Source organism: Apiospora aurea, assembly GCF_038362705.1.
Source record: "Apiospora aurea strain CBS 24483 chromosome Unknown utg000004l_segment0_segment0, whole genome shotgun sequence".
In the NCBI taxonomy this organism is placed as follows: domain Eukaryota; kingdom Fungi; phylum Ascomycota; class Sordariomycetes; order Amphisphaeriales; family Apiosporaceae; genus Apiospora; species Apiospora aurea.
In genome coordinates this window covers 4,037,470-4,056,331 of record NW_027117391.1, presented here as the reverse complement: position 1 = coordinate 4,056,331, position 18,862 = coordinate 4,037,470, and the positions used below count along the sequence as shown (strand labels likewise).

The 18,862-nt window shown below is 52.7% G+C and overlaps 5 protein-coding genes across 5 annotated transcripts; 1 reads left to right on the top strand and 4 right to left on the bottom strand.

Moving 5' to 3' along the window:
• Window positions 1–874: 874 nt before the first annotated feature.
• On the bottom strand, window positions 875–3,547 carry PG986_006040 (nucleolar gtp-binding protein 1 protein; the record flags this gene model as incomplete). The annotated part of the gene is made up of 8 exons (XM_066842262.1): window positions 875–916; window positions 984–2,508; window positions 2,591–2,695; window positions 2,750–2,782; window positions 2,937–2,954; window positions 3,061–3,122; window positions 3,271–3,429; window positions 3,527–3,547. 8 exons carry the CDS (start codon window positions 3,545–3,547, stop codon window positions 875–877), a joined length of 1,965 nt encoding a protein of 654 aa, XP_066702124.1.
• A 650-nt stretch (window positions 3,548–4,197) lies between these two features.
• On the top strand, window positions 4,198–4,884 carry PG986_006039 (orotate phosphoribosyltransferase; the record flags this gene model as incomplete). Its single annotated transcript, XM_066842261.1, has 1 exon — window positions 4,198–4,884. One exon carries the CDS (start codon window positions 4,198–4,200, stop codon window positions 4,882–4,884), a length of 687 nt encoding a protein of 228 aa, XP_066702123.1.
• Window positions 4,885–5,506: 622 nt separating this feature from the next.
• On the bottom strand, window positions 5,507–6,564 carry PG986_006038 (uncharacterized protein; the record flags this gene model as incomplete). Its single annotated transcript, XM_066842260.1, has 4 exons — window positions 5,507–5,539; window positions 5,605–5,691; window positions 5,746–6,150; window positions 6,277–6,564. The coding sequence occupies 4 exons, from the start codon at window positions 6,562–6,564 to the stop codon at window positions 5,507–5,509; spliced, it is 813 nt and encodes a 270-aa protein (XP_066702122.1).
• A 1,912-nt stretch (window positions 6,565–8,476) lies between these two features.
• Window positions 8,477–11,725, bottom strand: PG986_006037 (KH domain-containing protein; the record flags this gene model as incomplete). Its single annotated transcript, XM_066842259.1, has 7 exons — window positions 8,477–8,724; window positions 8,771–9,305; window positions 9,373–9,570; window positions 9,628–9,992; window positions 10,056–10,368; window positions 10,433–11,161; window positions 11,222–11,725. The coding sequence occupies 7 exons, from the start codon at window positions 11,723–11,725 to the stop codon at window positions 8,477–8,479; spliced, it is 2,892 nt and encodes a 963-aa protein (XP_066702121.1).
• Window positions 11,726–15,336: 3,611 nt separating this feature from the next.
• On the bottom strand, window positions 15,337–17,965 carry PG986_006036 (uncharacterized protein; the record flags this gene model as incomplete). The annotated part of the gene is made up of 2 exons (XM_066842258.1): window positions 15,337–17,548; window positions 17,592–17,965. The coding sequence occupies 2 exons, from the start codon at window positions 17,963–17,965 to the stop codon at window positions 15,337–15,339; spliced, it is 2,586 nt and encodes an 861-aa protein (XP_066702120.1).
• Between the last annotated feature and the right edge of the window lie 897 nt (window positions 17,966–18,862).

Here is an 18,862-nt window from a genome sequence, read left to right as displayed (position 1 = left end):
ACCAGCCGTATCATCACCCACCCGCTCTCAGGAAGAAATAGTATGCATCCCTATACCCTTTCCAGCAAACTCTACTTCGCAATACCCTTCCAGCGAAGCTCCCCCGCACGCGAAGTAGCGGTCTAGTTTATCATGAACGGTCGCAGTCACTACTTTGACCAAGGCGTTGAGGTCACATCATACCAAAAAATGAAAGGGGGGCGTTCTAGAGGGGGTAGAGAGTACAGTTTTTAGTGAGTAGATGGAATTAGCAAAAAAAAAGGGGGGGGGGCACCTGAACGCCTTGGGTGTGTTCATGGATAATGAGATGGATACGAGAAAGTAGACACCGATGGGTCGCGGTTCTTTGGGAATATATTTCTGGGAACTCTCATCCCGAGCATGGCTACCATCCACCTCCCGCCTCCCTGTATGATACGGAAAGTCGGGGCTTCCTGTGTATGAAAGCTTTGGATTCTATATGTTATGGACCAGTCCACTTCAGAGATAAGAATAATGGATGGGGCAACAGTTACAAATAGAAAGAGAAAAATTCGGTCATGGGTTGCAGACACATGTATACGTATAGTAGTAGGTTGTGCCAAGAAGACTTGTCACTATTCATCAAGTCGCGTAAGGCAGCCATGGTGAAGGAGAGAGCACGTGCTAGAAGTCGCTAGACCCGGTGCTTTGATATCGCACAGTCTGTGGCTGATGTATCACAGGGCGATGATGGATGAATGGGGGTTTAGATCTTTTTATGCACCGCGTCTAAAGAACATTTTTTTGAGATATACTTCCCGGTCAACTCCAGATAACGCCATCATGAAAGCCTGAACTAGAACGTGAGACATCCACTCGCAGACATAATAACACGCCATCCCGAGCCGCGCGTTTACCTGCGGCTGGTCTTGCCCATCGAACGCTTGCCAGCAAACTGCAAATGAGGTTAGTATGGGTTTCGAGAGGGGATATTGAAGGGTTCTATCATGAGGGCAACTTACCAAATGTTTAGGCATGGTGGTACCGACATGGCGATCAGCCTCACCCTGCTTGGCCATGCGGTTCATCTTGCGCTGGCCCAACTTCATCTGTCTCTCAGCCTTGTCGCGGGCGGTGGCATCCGCCACACCATCTTCACGTCTGTTCGTAGCCGGGCTCCTGGCTCTGCTCTTGGATCGCAGTCTATCACGAGGAGTCGAGTCGACATCCATGGCGTCGCCGTCTTCAGTACCCATACGAGATCTGGTAACGGAACGTCCACGTGTGTTGGCTTGAGCCCGGGCCCGAAGGCCAAGATCTGTCGTATCGACACCCAATACATCCAGTCCTTCCTCGAGTTCGGAAAGAGGCTGCTTGACGAGCTTGCGAGGAATGACTGCGCGGTTCTTGAGAGACTTTCGCATCCTAGCCTCGTTGCGGATCAATGCCTGCTTCTCCCTGATCAGCTCGGCCTTTGTTCGGATTTGCGCCTCCTCCTCATCATCGATTTCTTCTTCCGACTCATAGAAGCCTTCGGCTTCAAGGCGCTCCTCTTCCTCCTCGAGTGCCTGCAGCTTGGCCTCAATATCCGGATCAACATGGTCGTAGACGTTCTTTCCGTCAAATATTTCGGGGATGCGGTCCTGCTTCCACTCGTCGTTCTCGAGCAGATAATCGGCTCTGAGGTCGACGTTGTAAACACCAGCACCACCGTTCTCCTCTTCGACGTCACGGGCCAACCTCCGTCGCTCGGGATCGGTCTTGTCGTACTTCTTCATGTTCTTGACAGCCTCGGGGATGAAGGTCTCGCGAAGACCGCCCTCGGGGATTGCGACATGGATACGCTTCATCACATCTGCCAAGCGGCCACCCACGTCACCCGAGTTGTTGGTTCCTGCCTTCACCTTGGCTGCGGCACGGTCGGCAATCAGGCGTTCGCAAGCGGCGTTCTTGACTTCTTGGACACCCTCTTGGGTGTTGCAGCTCAGCTGAAGCATCTCAACATCGGCATCGTTGAGCAGCGACTGGAATTCTTTGGCCGTCTCGGCGTCCAGGTCTTCGGGTCTCATGACATCGATCTTGTTGACGACCAGGAATACGAGCTTGTTGGCAAAAAGGGGCTTGAGCGACTTGAAAAGCTCGATCTGTGCGTGAACGGTATAACCGCATTGTTCACTCAGGTCGAAAAAGTAGAGCAGAGCGGAGCGGAGATGGGCAATTGCTGTAATGCTCTGAAGCTCGATAGGGCCCTTGGACTCCAGGGGGCTGTCAAGAAGACCAGGGGTATCAATAGCCTGGAACCGAAGATACTTGTAATCAAAGTGACCGACGAAGAGCGACTTGGTGGTGAATGCATACGGCTCCACCTCGACATCCGCGCGGGTAACCGATTTCAGGAAACTGCTCTTGCCCACGTTGGGGTAGCCGCAGATCAGAAGGGTACGTGTTGTCGGATCGATGGAGGGAAGTCTGCCGAGATGTTCCCGTACTTGATCCAAGTACAGCAGGGGGTCTTTAAGTCTCTTGATCAACGTCGCCATACGACCGCTGCAATGGAAGAATGAGTATAAGCTCATGTCGGCTGACTACTCGCCTTTGATGGCCTTCGTTGGAGGGAGGGGGCACTTACAGCGCGGCGCGCTTCAGCTGTTTGCACTGATACAGCGACTGGGCATATTTGATTAGGCGGACGTAATCACGACTAATAGTCTCGACGAGATGCTTCGCGGTAGATCTTTTTTTTCCTTGTCAGAACTCGCTTATCGTATGGAATCAGTGGGTAACTCACATTTGACCGAGGGAGATCTTCAGATGGTCTCGTCTGTTGAAAGATGTTTGGGTTAGCAGAGATTACCAGGTGCGGCCACGGCCACATAAGGCCCGAGTGAGTCGCAGGGCACAGAAGTCCACTTCGTCGTCCCTCTAAATGGGTCTGCGCCCTGGCAGATCACAACGGATGGATTGTATTTACGTACGAATACAAAGTGTTAAGCCTGGCAATCAGTCAGTCAGCAACAGAACATTTCATGAGCACGCTCGGACTCGGCCTTCCTCAGGTTTCGCTGGGAAGCAAGCCGGGCAATGGATGGTGACACATACAAGTCGGCGTGGAAGGGGTGAATATCGGCCAGGCGCGGGAAGCCGTTGAGGATGGCATCGAACTGGCAGCGTAGATGTAAGCGACAAGTCCAACAAGCAAGCGTTTCCTCCTCATTCTCCATTCTCCGCATCCCAGATGTGTGTTCGCGAATAACCATGTGCATTGCGCATCATGGTGGGTTGCGAGTGGGAAAAGGGGTCTGTCTGTACCTTTTCGGCGCATGTCTCCGAGGTGAATTTGACTTTTCGGGTATAGAAACCTCGGATACGACTGATCTTGAAGCCCGATCGGATCTGAGTCGGGAGTCGGCGCTGAGTACGGCTCAGGACGATGTCGAGAAACTCCTGGCTCGTGGGCACCGGGGCGATCTTTCGGAGAGAGGAAAAAAGTCAGCATCGAAGCAGACTGCCAAGAAGAGCAGCAGCAAGGGAAGCGCCGCCGCAGGTTTTCCTCGTGCACACTTACGTCCTTCCAAGTGGTCTTCATCTTGGCGGTGGGAAAAACTGTCGAGGTGCCGAAGATGGAGTAGGAAGGGATTCAATCGGTCGGGAGGGCGGCAGCAGGGTGGTTGTGTTCCTGAAGAATGGGCTGCACCTGATAAGTGCTGCTACCGACTGGCTGGTAGTACAAAGCAGTGGTTTATCGTGTATACGGACAGGCGGTTTTGCCTCCACGGAAATTTTTGGCGGTGAGTGCCGGCAAAGCCTCTCGATCAGATTTTGATTTTGCGCACTTTTACCCCGCCAGCAGTCCACCGATAAGTAAGTATAAGTAAATGCAAAAGTGGACCACCCCACCTTGCAGAGTCCAAATCTGGACCCCACCTGGACTTCGATGCCGTGCAAGAAGAGGATCAGATTTGGTGACAAGAGAGAGAGAGAGAGGTGGATGGCACCGGAGGCGGAGGCGGAGGGGGAGGGGAAGTTAAAAAAAGAAAAAGTACATTGAGTACCTAAGGCAGTCTTCCTCCTCATTCGGCTTCCTGGATTTGATTTATTCTTGTTTGCTACCCACGGTGACGTGACAGCTAGGAAGGTCTCTCTCTATCTCTTTTGTCACTCCTTCTATAGAACAGCAAGCCACGGTTCACGCCTAACCCCTCCTCCCTGAATATACCCCAACCCATATCTGCCACCATGTCCCTCGAGTCCTACAAGGAGACCTTCCTCCAGGCCGCCCTGCGCGGAAGCTGCTTGCGCCTGGGCACCTTCGAGCTCAAGTCGAAGCGCATCTCGCCCTACTTCTTCAACGCCGGCGACTTCTACCGCGCCGACCTCCTCTCGGCCCTCGCCACGGCCTACGCCCACACCATCCACGCCAACTTCTCCTCCGGCTCCGACCTGCAGTTCGACGTCATCTTCGGCCCGGCCTACAAGGGCATCCCCCTCTCCACCGCCGCCACCCTGGCCCTGGCGCAGCTCGATCAGGCCCGCTACGGCAGCGTCGAGTACTCCTTCGACCGCAAGGAGGCCAAGGACCACGGCGAGGGCGGCTCCATCGTCGGTGCCCCGCTCAAGGGGCGCCGCGTCCTCATCATCGATGACGTCGTCTCGGCCGGCACCGCCAAGCGACAGGCCATCGACAAGATCCGCGCCGAGGGCGGCATTGTGGCCGGCATCGTCGTGGCGCTCGACCGCCAGGAGACCTTGCCCGACTCCCAGGGTAGCGCCATCGGCGAGCTGCGCCGGGAATACGACATCCCCATTGTCGCCATCTTGAACCTCGAGGATATCATTCACGGCTTGAAGTCTGGGGCCTTCGCCACCGAGGACCAGCTCAAGGCCATTGAGGAATATCGGTCCAAGTACGGAGCTAGTGATTGAGAGACCTTGTTCTGTCTTGGTAGCCTATGAGACCACGTGCGAGCGCAAAGGAACACGTCAAACCATCCCAGACAACATCTTCTAAAGAGCTAATCGACAGAGCTTGAAGGGTTGGGCGCAAGGTTTCCAGTGCCAAAGACGGTAGCAGTCGCCCTTGCGTTCGAGGAAACCATTGGCTGGCAGGATTCCTACGATATACGCACGGTGTACGTCGTACGCAGAGAACTTGTACTCTGTAAGTCTATGGAAGTCTAACCGCACTATTTCGCTCCTCAATAGAAAAGGCAACACTCTAGAGCCGATGCAATTTTCCACATGAAAATCAGATATCAACCGCTGCTTGTCGCGCGAGGAGCCCCGGATGCTGGGTATCAAATGCCGGGATGACTACTGCTACCAATGACGCAATGCTGTGTAAACGACAATGTAAAGAAGAAGAAGAAACATCTCGTACGAGACATGCATGTGCCATCGCTGATCACAACCGCTTGCTGTTACGAAAGCCCAGAACGTAACGAATGCTTCGGACGGCCAAGAACCTCATATCCCAGCCTGAAGCCAGGCAGTGCAAGAATGGAAGATAAGCAAGATGAAGGCGCCACGAGGTGGGTGTATTATCTGCTTACTTCTTTGGTGGCCCGCCTAGCGTGAAGGTCTGCGAGTTCCTTGTTAGAGCAGGAAAGTGGAAGGGAGCCAGCCAGTCGGTGTTGTGCAACTCACCATATCATACCATCCACCTCCCCCAAACTTGGCTTTGGATTGTCCAAGAGACTTGAAGCCAAACCGAAGATAGAAGTCGACAAGGTACTATAAGCGAGCTGTCAATATCAACTCCTTCTTCGGGGGTGGCGTGCAACTCACTTGCTGGCATATTAGTGAAATCCGGTCTGCGGTCCCGGAATTGTTGACCTGTTGCATGTACGACTTCATGAGCAGCTTTGCGAGCCCGCAGCCTTGGAGTTTGGGGTGTACAGCCAACGAGTGAAGGGCTACAGTACGGCCGCTCTCTTGGTGACCAAGTTTGGTAGAGTTTGACTTGACTGTCCGGAAATCCCTCGGGTAATCCATGGCATCGTCCGTGATGACATCGCCATCACACTTTGTGGCTACAACATGAGCCAGCAAGACACTGACCGCACTGCGACCCGTCTCGACCGGCCAAGCAGTCCGTACCGTGTCGATCTCAAATTCTTGTGCTTTCTCCGAGGCCACAGTAAGGAACAGGCCCATACAGATTTCGGCACTATTTGAGAGACGGTACTCAAACTATGATTCAGTTAGATTTGGACGTCGCAAGTGTTTTAGCCTGGGCCATGGTGGCCGGCCATGGGGCATCGTCGGATCCAAACAGCGACGAATGAGAAAAAGGTAAGGGAAAGCGGGAGCACTGACCTTTTCGCGCGTGCAACGGTGCTCGGGATTGCTGAAGGAAGCATTCTCCAGAGCCACACAGGACTCGAGATCCGAGATGGTGAGTGGCCGGATGTTGGGCAGAAAGGGAACTGGCAGGAGCTGCTGAATGCGGGACTCTCCTGGTTTGGACTGACGACGGCGCGCCTCTGATTTTATCTGTTGGAGCTGCACCATGTCATCGTCCAGATCCTCGGAATCGTCAATGGCACCTTCGTCGTCGACGTCGATCTCGGGGCGCTTGGGGGGTTTCTCGCCGGGGTCCGCCATGGTTAGTTGCGTGGGTGAGTAAGGATGGTCGTGTTGGGTGTAAGATGGTAGTAAGCCGTAGACCTCACGTCACACAATGGTCAAGAAAACAAGATAAGTGGAAGTGAAAGCGGGGATGACGTTGAAAGGATGCAGGCGAACGAAGGGAAGCTCTAACAAACAGGCGTCGATCTAGTTGGTGGGAGAGGTAGGTTGGCTTCCAATGACATGAGCTGGCCGTGGGGAGAGGGGATTGCCGGTCCAATCGACCAATGAACGGGGAACGAAGGCGCGACGAGATGCAGTCGATGTCGACGTCGACGTTCAAGGTTCCAGGTACCTACATTGGATGCAGAAGCCAGGGCTGAGGTGACCTGGGGGCAAAGCCTTACCTTTACCTCCATACTTTATGTTCCATTGCCTGCCCTTTCAGGCGAGCTGCAGCACGTACCAATGATTCGCATTCAATGCAGGTACGAATCTACATGTCGGATCGTCGCCGCGCCTTCTTTAAACGTCCATCAAATTACAACATCCGTCTGGGGTAACCACATCAATACATATGACCTGCCTCAAGGATGTACGTCGGGTAGATTGATAGACGGGAGGTACTGGAGTTACCTCGTATGCCGCTAGATTGACTGTGCAACCATTGGGTTGAGTGCTGACACTGGAGCCCTGGCCCTTAATGTTCCTCGTCACTTTTTGCTAAAGCGTACCAGACCTAGGTATGGCCTAGGTTGCAAAGTAGGGTGCAGCCACCTGCCTGCCAAAGACACACACCTCTTTTACACCACACGGCACTGATGGCCAGTCACTAATTGCTTGCTCGAGTGGCCCCGACCGACCAGCAGCAGCTCCCAGGTCCATCAACAGTATCCAAGTCCAGCCCACTTTTGATAATACTGGAACCATATATTATGACTCTGCCTACTGCACAGGTTCACGAGGCCACGCGTCGCCCATTTGCTTGACCAAGTCCGTGTTTGGTTCAGCAAAGTGCGCGGGCATACATGGCCCAGGGAGGGAGGGGCAGGGCCCAGGGCAAGCAAGCTAGGTAAGTACTGCGTGGCAAGCATCATCACAAAATCACATCAAGTGTCACCAATGCATCTATCAAAGGTCGAGGATCCAGCGAGGTCCGAACCGAATATGCTGTAGGAAACCAGAGGGTATCATTGCGTTTATCATCTCCGTATATCGTACACTTGACAATCCGCCATCCTACCATGCCAATCATGTCATCGCGCCCGCCATCTCCCTGTTCCAAAGCAATGTGCATTCTCCCTCCATCCTGGCAGCCCGCCCAACAAAGACAGGCGGCCGTAGCTTCACACCCTTCCCTGTCGACGTCTTCCTTCAGTTCCGGCATGCCGCGTCTGGTGTTGCTTTGTGTGTCCGTCATAGTCCACGATGCCGTAGGACTCCCGCCAGTCCAAGGACCGAGAAGACCAGCAGGAGCGGAATGGTTGAATGAAAGTCGACGCCGAATATAATAAAGAGCCCGAGAAAATCATCGCGTTTTGAGGTATTTGTTCCATAATATCGACTTTTTGGTGCTTTTTGTGGTATCATAGGGGGTGTATTCGCCAGTCGATCTGTTGCAAACGCCGTTCCTCCCTCGAACAGCTAACTCGTGGTATCATGTCGGAGAGTCGTGGATATAAGTTGGGCCATATCGTGTACAGCGTGGCCCGATCACCTGTAGACATCGAATAACGAAAGGGAAAACAGGCGTCAAAAACGAGAACAACGCAAGCAGGAAGAGAGGGAGAGAGAATAAGAAGGAGAAAAAAATGAAACCAAAATCAAATGTGAAATCAACAACAGAACCGACCAATGCAAAATCAAAGGATCGGGTATTTTGACGACGCCAGGGTATATCCAGCCGAAGGGGTATTGCACGTTCGAGAACATCTAAAAGATGAAAAATCTAACGGAAGGGTCCAATGGGACCGGGGTATCCTGAATTTGTAGAATGAGAAGTGGACGGCCGGCCACTGTCTCCCGAGGCACGCGTGCCATGTCGAGGAGTGACGTCACCACCGCCATGGGTGATGCTATTTGGTGTCAACTTGCTGTCGAAGCCGTTACCGAAGTGACGGGTCGACCAAGGGTTGCCGTCGTCGTCTGGGGAGATTGACGCCGCTATCGTTCCAGGGATTGCGGTCAGCATTGAAGCTGCGTGTCGATTCAATCGAGATCAACGACGACTTGGAAACATTACTAGAACCCTTGAAGAAAGTATTGACGGAGTGAGAGCTGTTCTTTCTGCGATCCAGCGATGAAAGAAGCTGCGACGGCTTCCGGAGCTTATCGAATAGAGTGGTGGCGCGCTGCTGCGACGTCTCCTCGCCAAATCCTGCCTTGGTTGGCGAGTCTGTCGCAACAACAGTAGGGGCATGTTGGAGAAGTTTCGAATCAAAGAATTGGAGCGTATCTTCGAACGAGTCCGACTTTGGTCGGGGCAGGGCACCTTTGACAACGGTAGCCTCGACACTAGCAGCTGCAAATTGTGCCTGCAGGAAGTCGATGGCATCTCGAAGGCCGCCGGCATTGTTTCGAGTCAACTTCCACAGCAAGGTCATGGTGCGGCCCCCGTCGTCCGTCTTCTCCTCGGGGTTCTCGTGAACCTCGAGGGTGACTTCGTACTGGGCTTTGAGCTTGCCACTCAGGTCATTGACAAATTCGGGAGACTCCAGAAATTTGACCAGAGATGGGGTTCGGGTCAGTATGAGTTCATGGGTTTCAGGAACCATGCCCTTCCAGGTTTGTTAGCTTGTCATATATATACATAAATACTGAGTGTGGAAGTTGGGGAGAACATACAAGGAACTCGTCAGCGCAGAGCGGCACCTGCCATTCCGGACCAGTGACAGTAACCTCATCGCTTGCTTGCTCTGTGCTTGGGAAGACAATCTTGCAGTTCCATTTCTTCTCAAGCTCTTCGATCTCGGGCAGGCGAGCGATCAGCTGACGATGATAAAGGCGATCGACAGTGACCACCTGTGACGTAAACTCGGAGTGCTAAGCCAGATAATGTTAGTCAATTGCCTGCTTGATAAGGAATCATATTGGACTCACAGCGCGATCAACCATATCCAAGATCTCGGACTTGACCAATTCCAGGTTCTGAGCATTGCGGGCGGGCGTACGGCAAATGACGTTGTCAACTTTGACATCATCGTCCTCACGGCCCATGCCGCCACGATCCATAGCATTCGAGAACTTGACGAAGACTGAGTGCTTCTTCATGATACGCTGGATGTGTTGGCCACCGATACCAATAATGCGTTTATGATACTGGTCCGGGACATGGAATGAAATGGAAGCTGGCATCTCCTGTTCAACAAGTCCCAGGCCCTGTTTCATAGAGTCATAGCTTGGTGCAATCACATCGATGTCGAAGTTGTATTCTCTGAAGCTATCAAAGATGATCTGGACGTTGCCTGTGGAGAAGAATAGGTCAGTACAGATGCGAATCTGCTTTGGAATTGAGAATTCCAACTTACTCTGGGTCATGATCTTGTTAATCTTGCCGTTCTTCTTGCCGGAGACAAACTCTTTGTGCTCATTGGCTAGCTCGATCTTCACCCTGATCTGGTGCTGAGTCTGGTTGACGAACTTGATCTGAGATAAGACGGCCAGTGCAGCCTTGACGGCGTCGTCTGAGCCTGTGACCGTGAAAGTCATCTTGTCGAAAGAGATGTCGGCATCAGAGTTGGCACAAATATCCCCCAAGATGACGCGAATCTCTTGAGGGCTGGGAAGCTGAGAGGCCCCAGCTTGTTGAATCCACCACGAAGCGTAGTAGAACTGCCCGGCCTAGTCACAGGAACAAAGTCAGTCGAACAGGGATAATCGTGGCTTAGAGAGGGGAGAAACATACCAGAGACATGATTTCCTTCATGGTTCGCTCAATCTGAAGACCTTCGACACCCTGTACTCTAATCATGTTGCGCTGGGAAGCGAGCGGCGGGAACATAATGTAGGTGCCGTTATTTTCCATGATTTTGCGCACCTTGTCCATGCGGCCCATGAGAACGGTGTCAATCTTGGCGGGCGATGCCACGGCATCCTTCATGAACAGCTTGGTGCGGCTGACCAGCTCGTGTATCTTACGCTTGGCCAGCTCGATTCCCTGAGGGTTCTCGCCAGTAATGTAGATTTCTTCAGGGTTTCGGCGTTGGGCGTTGGGCGGGCAGTAGCGATAGAGCTGAGCAAAGGGTGGGAAGTAGATAGCCGTGTTGGTAGCCGACTCGATCAGCTTGATGTTCTTTCGGGACCGACCGCAGACAATGGGATGCAGGGTGCTCTCGACGCGCATGATGTCAAGCGTCCGTCCAAGCAACTTATCGATGAAGATCAAGACCTGCGTTTTTGCGTGTTCTGACGATTCTATATCTCCATAGATTGCGACACGCCATCTCTGATCTCGAATAACCTCGACATCGCCGTTGAGTCCGTCTAGCATGGGGCTTAATTTGGGGCCGAGAATAAAGATGTCGACGCCACAGAACTGGGCGAACGTGTTCAAAGCGTCGGTGACATGCTTATAGAGAGAGCCAGCTTTCGAGTCGGCAATGAGGGCGTACTCGACATCTACTGTCGTACAACGCTGCAAGATAATTTCAGTCAGGATGTGCAAACTTCATCAACGTGGATTCTCTATGCATACCAGCGCCAACGGGGTCTCGTTGAGAATGGTCTCCCGGCTCTTGTGGACCAGCTCCGGGGCGCCGGACAGACACACAGTCGTGACCTGGCCCTTGAGCTGTTTTGGAGTAGTCGAGATGACGTGAGCCTCGATGGGAAGCGGCCCCTTTGTGAGTTCCATGCACATGTTACCCAGGTTGGCAACGTTCTGGGCATGGACGGGCAGCTCGTAGATTGGCACGTCGTCGGGCGCATCCCCAGGATGAGTCCATCGCATTACTGAATCTCCGGTGGCGTGCAGAATCTCCTCGGTGTTGGGGCCGGCGAGGTCGGAAGCAAAGGGCACGTTGAACGAGTAGTGTATCGTGCTGTCAGCAGCGGGTGAAGGACTTAACGGCGGAGCTCCCGGGGCGGCAGTCTTCTGATGAGGGTTTATCGATGTCATGTTCATATTCGGTCTGGATGACATGCCGAAGCTAGGACTCATCCTCTCGGGCCAGTGACGCATATTGGCGAGCTTTTGCATGATGGACAGAGGGCATATACACGCAGAGCAGGCAACGCGAGGGCCAGGAAATCCGACAACAAGGATGTACCGCCGACTGGGGGAGGAAAAAAACGCGGGTGACGGGAGGGATGGGGTATCACTGGGGGGGGAGAGGGAGGGGAACGGGGTGGAGGGAAGGGAGAAAGAGAGGGTGTCAAGAAGAAAAGGAAAGAATGAGAGAATGAGGAGGAAAAGGATCAATCTCAAACCTCTCTCTTCCTTTGGCGCAGGGCAATACCACCTCTAATGCAAGATGGGGAGAAGGTGGGAGGAGTTGAGGCGTAGTGAGGAGTAAGGAAGATGGTGAGAAATGAGAAGTGGTGGTGTGGTTGTGGTATGGTGCCAGGAAGTGTGCGCTGTCACCCGCCGCAGCCAATGCAGAGCTACACTGCTTTGCTCTCTCGCTTTGCTCTCGCTGGTTCGCTCTCTCTCTCCCTCTCTCTCTCTCTCTCTCTCTCTGCCTGCCTGGCTACAGCAGGGTATTGGATCAGATTGATGCGGTAGCGGGTAGCAGTGCGTCCTCCACAGCTGGGTTTTTTGCTGGGGGGAGACTGGCCAGTGGAGCGCCGGACGGATAGGTAACGGTGCCAAATTTGGCCACTTACAGGCCCTTCACTGCTAAAAATCCGTGCACTGATCCGCCGATGATACATTGAACCCTCCCCCTACCAGGTTTCTATGTACCTACCTGACCTCATAAACTGCCCAGAGTCGATGCTTTGAAACCTACATGGATATGTCTAGTCGCCTCTAGTATCATGGCGTCGATTGGAGATTTGTTTGGACTCAATAGCTGCCGGGATACTAGAAGATCTATATAGAGACACAGATTATGGATATACCTACATACTTACGGACCTGAGGTAGATGTAGCAGGTGATCTTCCACATATTGAGGGCTGAATTTAGGTGATTAGTCCCACCTTTCGTCGCCATACCTACCCTACAAACATGTACCTACTCACGACTGGAGCGTTTGCTCTCAACTGGGACGCCTCTTCACTCTGAATCTCAATGTTTGTCCATCTCCAGCATGCGGAAGTAGGGCAAAAGTCAAGCAGAGAAGCCCCAGGGGTGCGATATAACCCCAAACTATACCGGTGCGATAGATCTGGTTCCCGTCTTGACCAAAGCCAACTGTCGAAATCCCCACCGTATTGGGACCGAACCTGGGCTTATCAATCACTCGATCAATCAATCAATCAATCTACCAACATTGACTGTATGTACATACCTACATACCTAGGTACATACTCTACTGAGCATTGGGAACGTAAACACGCGAAGACTTGGTTCCCATGGCAGTGATTTTCGGCACATCCGCGACTCTGGTGCCGATTTTGGGTTGGAAGTCTAGGCAAGCTGAGAGCACCTTGGTCAATAAGTCATGGATGGTTCATGCGGTGTCGAATATTCTTCGTTCATTCCTATGTCCCTACCTGACAAACGTAGGTACTCATGTGGAAGGTAAGGTAAGCAGTAAGCCAACCATTTCGGGTGAGAGCCGCTACCGTTTCTTGGAATCCATTATTTTGATACCTACCTACGATCCGGACACCTTAAGGTTATCATGGAATCCTGGCAGGAAAAGAAAACAGGCTGCTGGGCAAGGATGGACAGGGATGCAGCAACCTTAATAGGCTGTCCGTGTCATAAAAGTCCCAAGAAGTTTTCAAACAGCCCTCTGCCACGGGAAACGAGTGCCAAGGCAGCGAGGCAGACACATAAAGCAAACTCGAGCTCAATTTTACTCGTGTCTCGACACAGCCACAACCAACATTAGACAGGGTCCACACCCATCTACGACGCGCAGGCCCTTGTTTCCCCCCCTCGTTCTGGGATAGTTGGACGAATCCTTTGTTGATATCTGAAATGACTCTCCTGCAGACTGCAGACTCCGTTGCTCGCCGGAGCTCAATCGGGTCGTTTCGAAAAACGGCCTGGCTGTCAACGGGCTGAAGCAACGTTGGTCTGGTTACATACCAACATGCCGAGTAGGGAAACCAAGACTCCAGTAATATATTGCCAGCTTCTCAACAAGATCTGCGTCTGCTTAGCAGACGAAACATTCCAGAGTCGAGCAATTTGAAGCGAGCGTCCACGGCTCTCCACGGACAGTAGTATTCATATCGTGTCTTATTCACAGGATTATGGAATTCGCAGAGATTGGAATGGGTGCAAATACTTTAACCTGAACCTGTAATACAGTGCAATCGACTCTAGGGCCTATGGCAATACACCATCCTATTAAACCTGGAGCATTTACCTAACTGGAGACGGACGCGTTATTGCAATAGGCCGGCCCTTTCTATTTCTTGGGCTACCGATATCCAGTATGATGCACCTAGACAACCGATTTGTTGGAACCTCGGGAACAAACATCGAAGACCCAGAGACTACCTTAGCGGCCGGGTGATCCGCACGTACCTGGCATTTGACAGGAGCTCGGGAATCATGAAATCGGTCCGCCGAGGGAGGCATGGAGTGCAAGCAGAAAGCGATCTGGTTACGCTTCACCGGAGTCAACATAACTTCCCTCGATATCTGACGGTTAGGATAGATGGTGTCAATCCACGTCAACACCCCACGGACTCTGTAGAAAAAACGCCGAAGTCCGCGACGGGATTACGAATCTTTTTCCTCGGACAAGGGGGGCAATACCGCTATGAGCTCGACGTACTTCCTTCAGCCGCGGGGCTTGACTATGTCGATAGCACCTCAGTGGTGTGTATACCTCCGGTGTAGTTGCCAGTGGCGGTGATATATCGTGGTGGGGCACAGATAGGGGCTGGGAGGACCTCGCCTGGTTTCTTGAGAAGAGGGATCCATCCATTTATCGTGAGCCCCGATGAACGCCGGTTCGGGTAATTCTGCCGATCCCGAACTTCCCTGGAGAAGGAACGGGTGAAAGATCAAAGCCCCGCCGAGTCGCTCGCAGTTCTCTTTGACCGCGGCCCTGTTTGCCATGATTACAGTCATTGAATTGCATAGTTCCAATGTGTAGGTATGAAAAGCGAAAGCGGAAGAAAAGGGAGCAGGAAAAAAAAAGAAAAAAAAAGGAAAAAAAGAAAGGTACCGTAGGAATACAAAGGCTCGTCATAGCGCGGCGCGCCCACTTCCTATGTGCAAAGGGCCCCTCCCTCGATCGCATAGATCCGAATCCGGCAACATCTTATGGAAGACGCTCGAATCTTATGAGGTAATTACCCCGGTTGCAAGGTCGGGCGTATCCTGCGCTGTTCATTGCTCCTCGCCGAGGGAGGCATTCGTATACACGCTGGTATCTCTCGTACGTTCTTCAATATAGAAAAGTAGACTGTGCCAAAGAAAGGGGCGCTGTTTTCTCAAACGCGCAACCCGACCCAGGGAGTTAACTATAATAATCGTCGGTGTTCGACGCCGATGTCACGTAATCCGATGTTGGGTCATCACTGTGCCTTGACTTGGAAATTAATCCCATAATACAGGTGACCTGTAAACCGTCGATGTAGTGTCTTGGGCCGGTTTCCAGAACCGCCATTATATATAACCCCAATGTGGTTCTGTTGCTGCAAATGTACTCCTCCATGCAAACGAATTCGAACACTCCCGTTATCGATACACCTCCCTACGGCCATCCTCGTACACAATCTCGCGCTGCACCGTGCGTGGTGGTTCGATGTAGGCCACTTCGTCGTCACGCAGGACAGGCCTCTCATAATAGCGCTCCATGGGACGAACACTGTATTCGCGCCTAGGCATATCCAGCTCTGATGGCCTTACACTATACTCGCGGTATGTTGGAGGAGCCACTTCGCGCCTCGGCTCCGGGTGAATACTGCCAGCATATTCTCTGACTGGAACCTCGGACGGTCTGATGCTTTGTACCCTTGGGTACTCGTACCGTATAGGTTCTTGTGGCCGAACACTGCTGGGCCTCATGGCGTATTCCTGTGAGGGCTCCGGCGGAAGTCGCCTTTCTTCAGTGCCTCGATACTGAACATATTCGTGTCCAGGAATGGGAGGCACCGAGTGTATGGAGTAGTCTCGCTGGCGGTACCCTCGGTAGTCTACAGCGCCGTAGTCTGGCTGTGTTACAACCCTCCGTTGTGTTGACGCAGGAGAGGCCCGCCTGTATATTATACCGTCTTGCTCAAATGTGCCCGAGGCAGGAAGACGCTCATAGATAACTTCGTGTTCAAGAGGTCTCCCAGGCGGTGCGGCGGAAAGACGTGAAACTGGTGGCAAAGGCGGCGGCTCAATGTACTCACGTCCAAATTGATCCCTAATGATTCGTGTTGGGGGTCTTGGGGGGCCCATGGTAGTAGCAGATCGGGACTCAGCCCTTCCAGGAGACCGAGATCGAGCTCTATCAGTTCCAGGACGAACACTCATTCGCCCCTCGGGGTAATAAGCAATGGGTTCTCGATACGGGGCATCAGCTACAGAGTACGTCGCTGAACGCATTGGACGGGCCTCAGAAGGAGCGTATGGAATAGCATAGGACGACGCCTCAGGAGCACGTCGAACGTACTGGATCGGCTCATCCAGCCTTCGGTCCTCGTACACGGGCAGCTCAATTCTTTGACTGCTTGCCGCAACAGATTGACGCACATGACGTCCATAAGCGTCTTCGATGACCCTCTCATACCCAACCGTGGGCGGTAGCCTTTCTTCTCGTGTTACCCTGGGGTCATATTCGTCGTGGATTACCTCGACGGACTGCTGTCTTCTAGGCTCGTCATAGTTCAGCTCCTGCTGGCGTAGCGAAGGGCGCTGGCGCTTGGTCGGCCTTGAAAATTGGGGCGCGGAAAGCGGCGATGGCGAGCGGGGTTCGGGCTTGATGAAAGGGGATGCTGGTCGTTCTGCTGCTGCCTTTCTCTTGTTCTTCTTTTTGTTGTTTTTCTTCTTGTTGCCCTTCTCGCCTTGCGGGGAGCTCTCCGGAGACGTCCCATTGCCAACTTCCTGTCTCAACGCCGCGACTTGTGGCGGCGCTCCAGGTAATATACTGATATCGGGATCGGGCATAGTTGGCTGACGCGACGTCGCCAAGGGAGAAACGTGGGCAGGCTGAGGAGCATATGGTTGAAGGTCATGGCTTCGTATAAATGGGGGTTCGCGTGGGACAGTTAGGCCTGCTTGACGGTGTTGCTTTGTTCCAGCTCGTCCATCGGCATCATGTCTATCATCAGAACGGCTGGTCGAGCCACTACCGTTGGAGCTGATGACCATCGGCTGGACTTGGTCACCAGCCTGCATCCGGCCCTCATTTGCGTTTCCAATGCCATATTGCGAATACACAGCAGGAGCTTGACCCTGCAACACTAAACCAGCAAAGTTGGCAGTATCAGCAGTTCCCATGTAGGGCTGGGTATTCTGTACCAGATGGTATTGATGGGCGGCATCGTTCGAGGCCATTAAGGATGTCGAGGCTTTACAAGCCGGCTGCGTATTCGCTGCTCTAGAGTTTTCATCATGGACTTGAATTCGGGGAGCTGAAGTAGTGGTCTCTCGCATCGGAACATCTTCTGACGCGCTATGAGCTCGAGGAGAAGACAGATGGGGCTCTGGAGTATCATGCTGACTGGAATAGAATGTGTTGTTATCGAAGGAGTCGCTTGAGTCCGAGGAGTTAGCAGCTAATTCAGCATCAGCAGGCGGAGCAGTTGCCTGGACCAAAGTCAGGGCTTTTGCAAGAATATCAGGGAGATCCAAGTCAGCCTCCTGCTCAGCTGGCTGGGTTGTTTTACTAGCAGTACGACGTTGTTCTAGCTCTTCTCTGAGGGCCTTCTCGATCCTCTGCCTTTGCTGCTGCAACTCGGCTCTCACGAGTACATCAGATTTTGTGAGTAGGGAGAGGATCGAACTGAGCAGCGCCTGCCACCGCGTCTTTGGCGAAGTTCACAAGACCACCGGTCGTCGCAGCGGGAGCATTCGCCGGTTGCTGCGAGTTGGCCTGGAAGGATTGGGAATTGCCCAATCGATAATCATGGACACGGGCAGGTTTCAGTAAGCCAGAAGTCTCTCCATTTGAATCGCCAAGCGATGAAGATGTCTGCATATTACTTTGGGCTTTCGTCGCACCAGACTGGGCTGGTGGTTTGATATGAGGGTGGGAGCCTGATAGGACGGCATCTCGGAACTGAACAACTCTGTCATACTCGTGAATCTGTCGTAGCTCATCTTCAGATAATACCGTACTTGGCGCCACAGGCAATACTGCCATGCTTGCTCGTGCCATTCTGGGCAGATGTGGTTGATTAGTAGAGCTTCAAGCATCCAAGAAACTCGACCCCCGGTATCAGGATAAGAAGCAGATGAGAGTAGGCTACACAATCATCAGGAGGTGTGTATCGTGGAGCAAGGTCAGTCGCACGTGTAGTACAAACCAACGCAGCCGTGCAGTGATGAAGTGATGAAGAGGTACGCGTCACAGTCCCCAACTGCGAGCAATGTTATGGTGGTTTGGTTGTGGTATTTAAAATGGGTTAGCAAAGGGAAGGCGGCCTGCTTCTAAATTGTCGGAGCACGGAACTGTCAACATTGAATTTCCCAGCAGCCAGGTACTAAGATTACTGATTAGGTAAGTAAGTATTATGGGCCCATGGATAACCGGGCCATAAGCTCAATATTGCATGTCGATTAACGATATCAAATGCGCCACAGGAGGCTGTGGCTGGGCTCATTCAGGGAAGGTCTAAGTCACGCCGTAATACTGTATCACGCTCGCCGGTGACTCAATGCCCCAGCATAGAAACGTTAGGACAGTTCCTGTATCCCGAATATACATTAATGAGATAGAGACTTCGACAACCCCCATGAATGCTAGGCTCTGGCACAAACTCCACGCGCCTCTCACGCGATCGATAAAGCCTCAACAGTGCCCTCCGGCTACTCATCAGCTTACTGGCCATTTCAGACCATATAGCCCCGATCATTATACACATCCTTCTTCTCATTCACAGAACAAATTTGAGCACGGCAGCACCATACACAGAGATAATCCCGCGCCATTCTTAAGAGTGAGAATGGGGTCGCAAACGGGAGAGCCGCACGGAGGGGAGGACACCCGACCTGTCCTGTTCTTGTACGCATAGATAATACGTCTACTGTCCACCGCATAAGCCCGGCTAACACG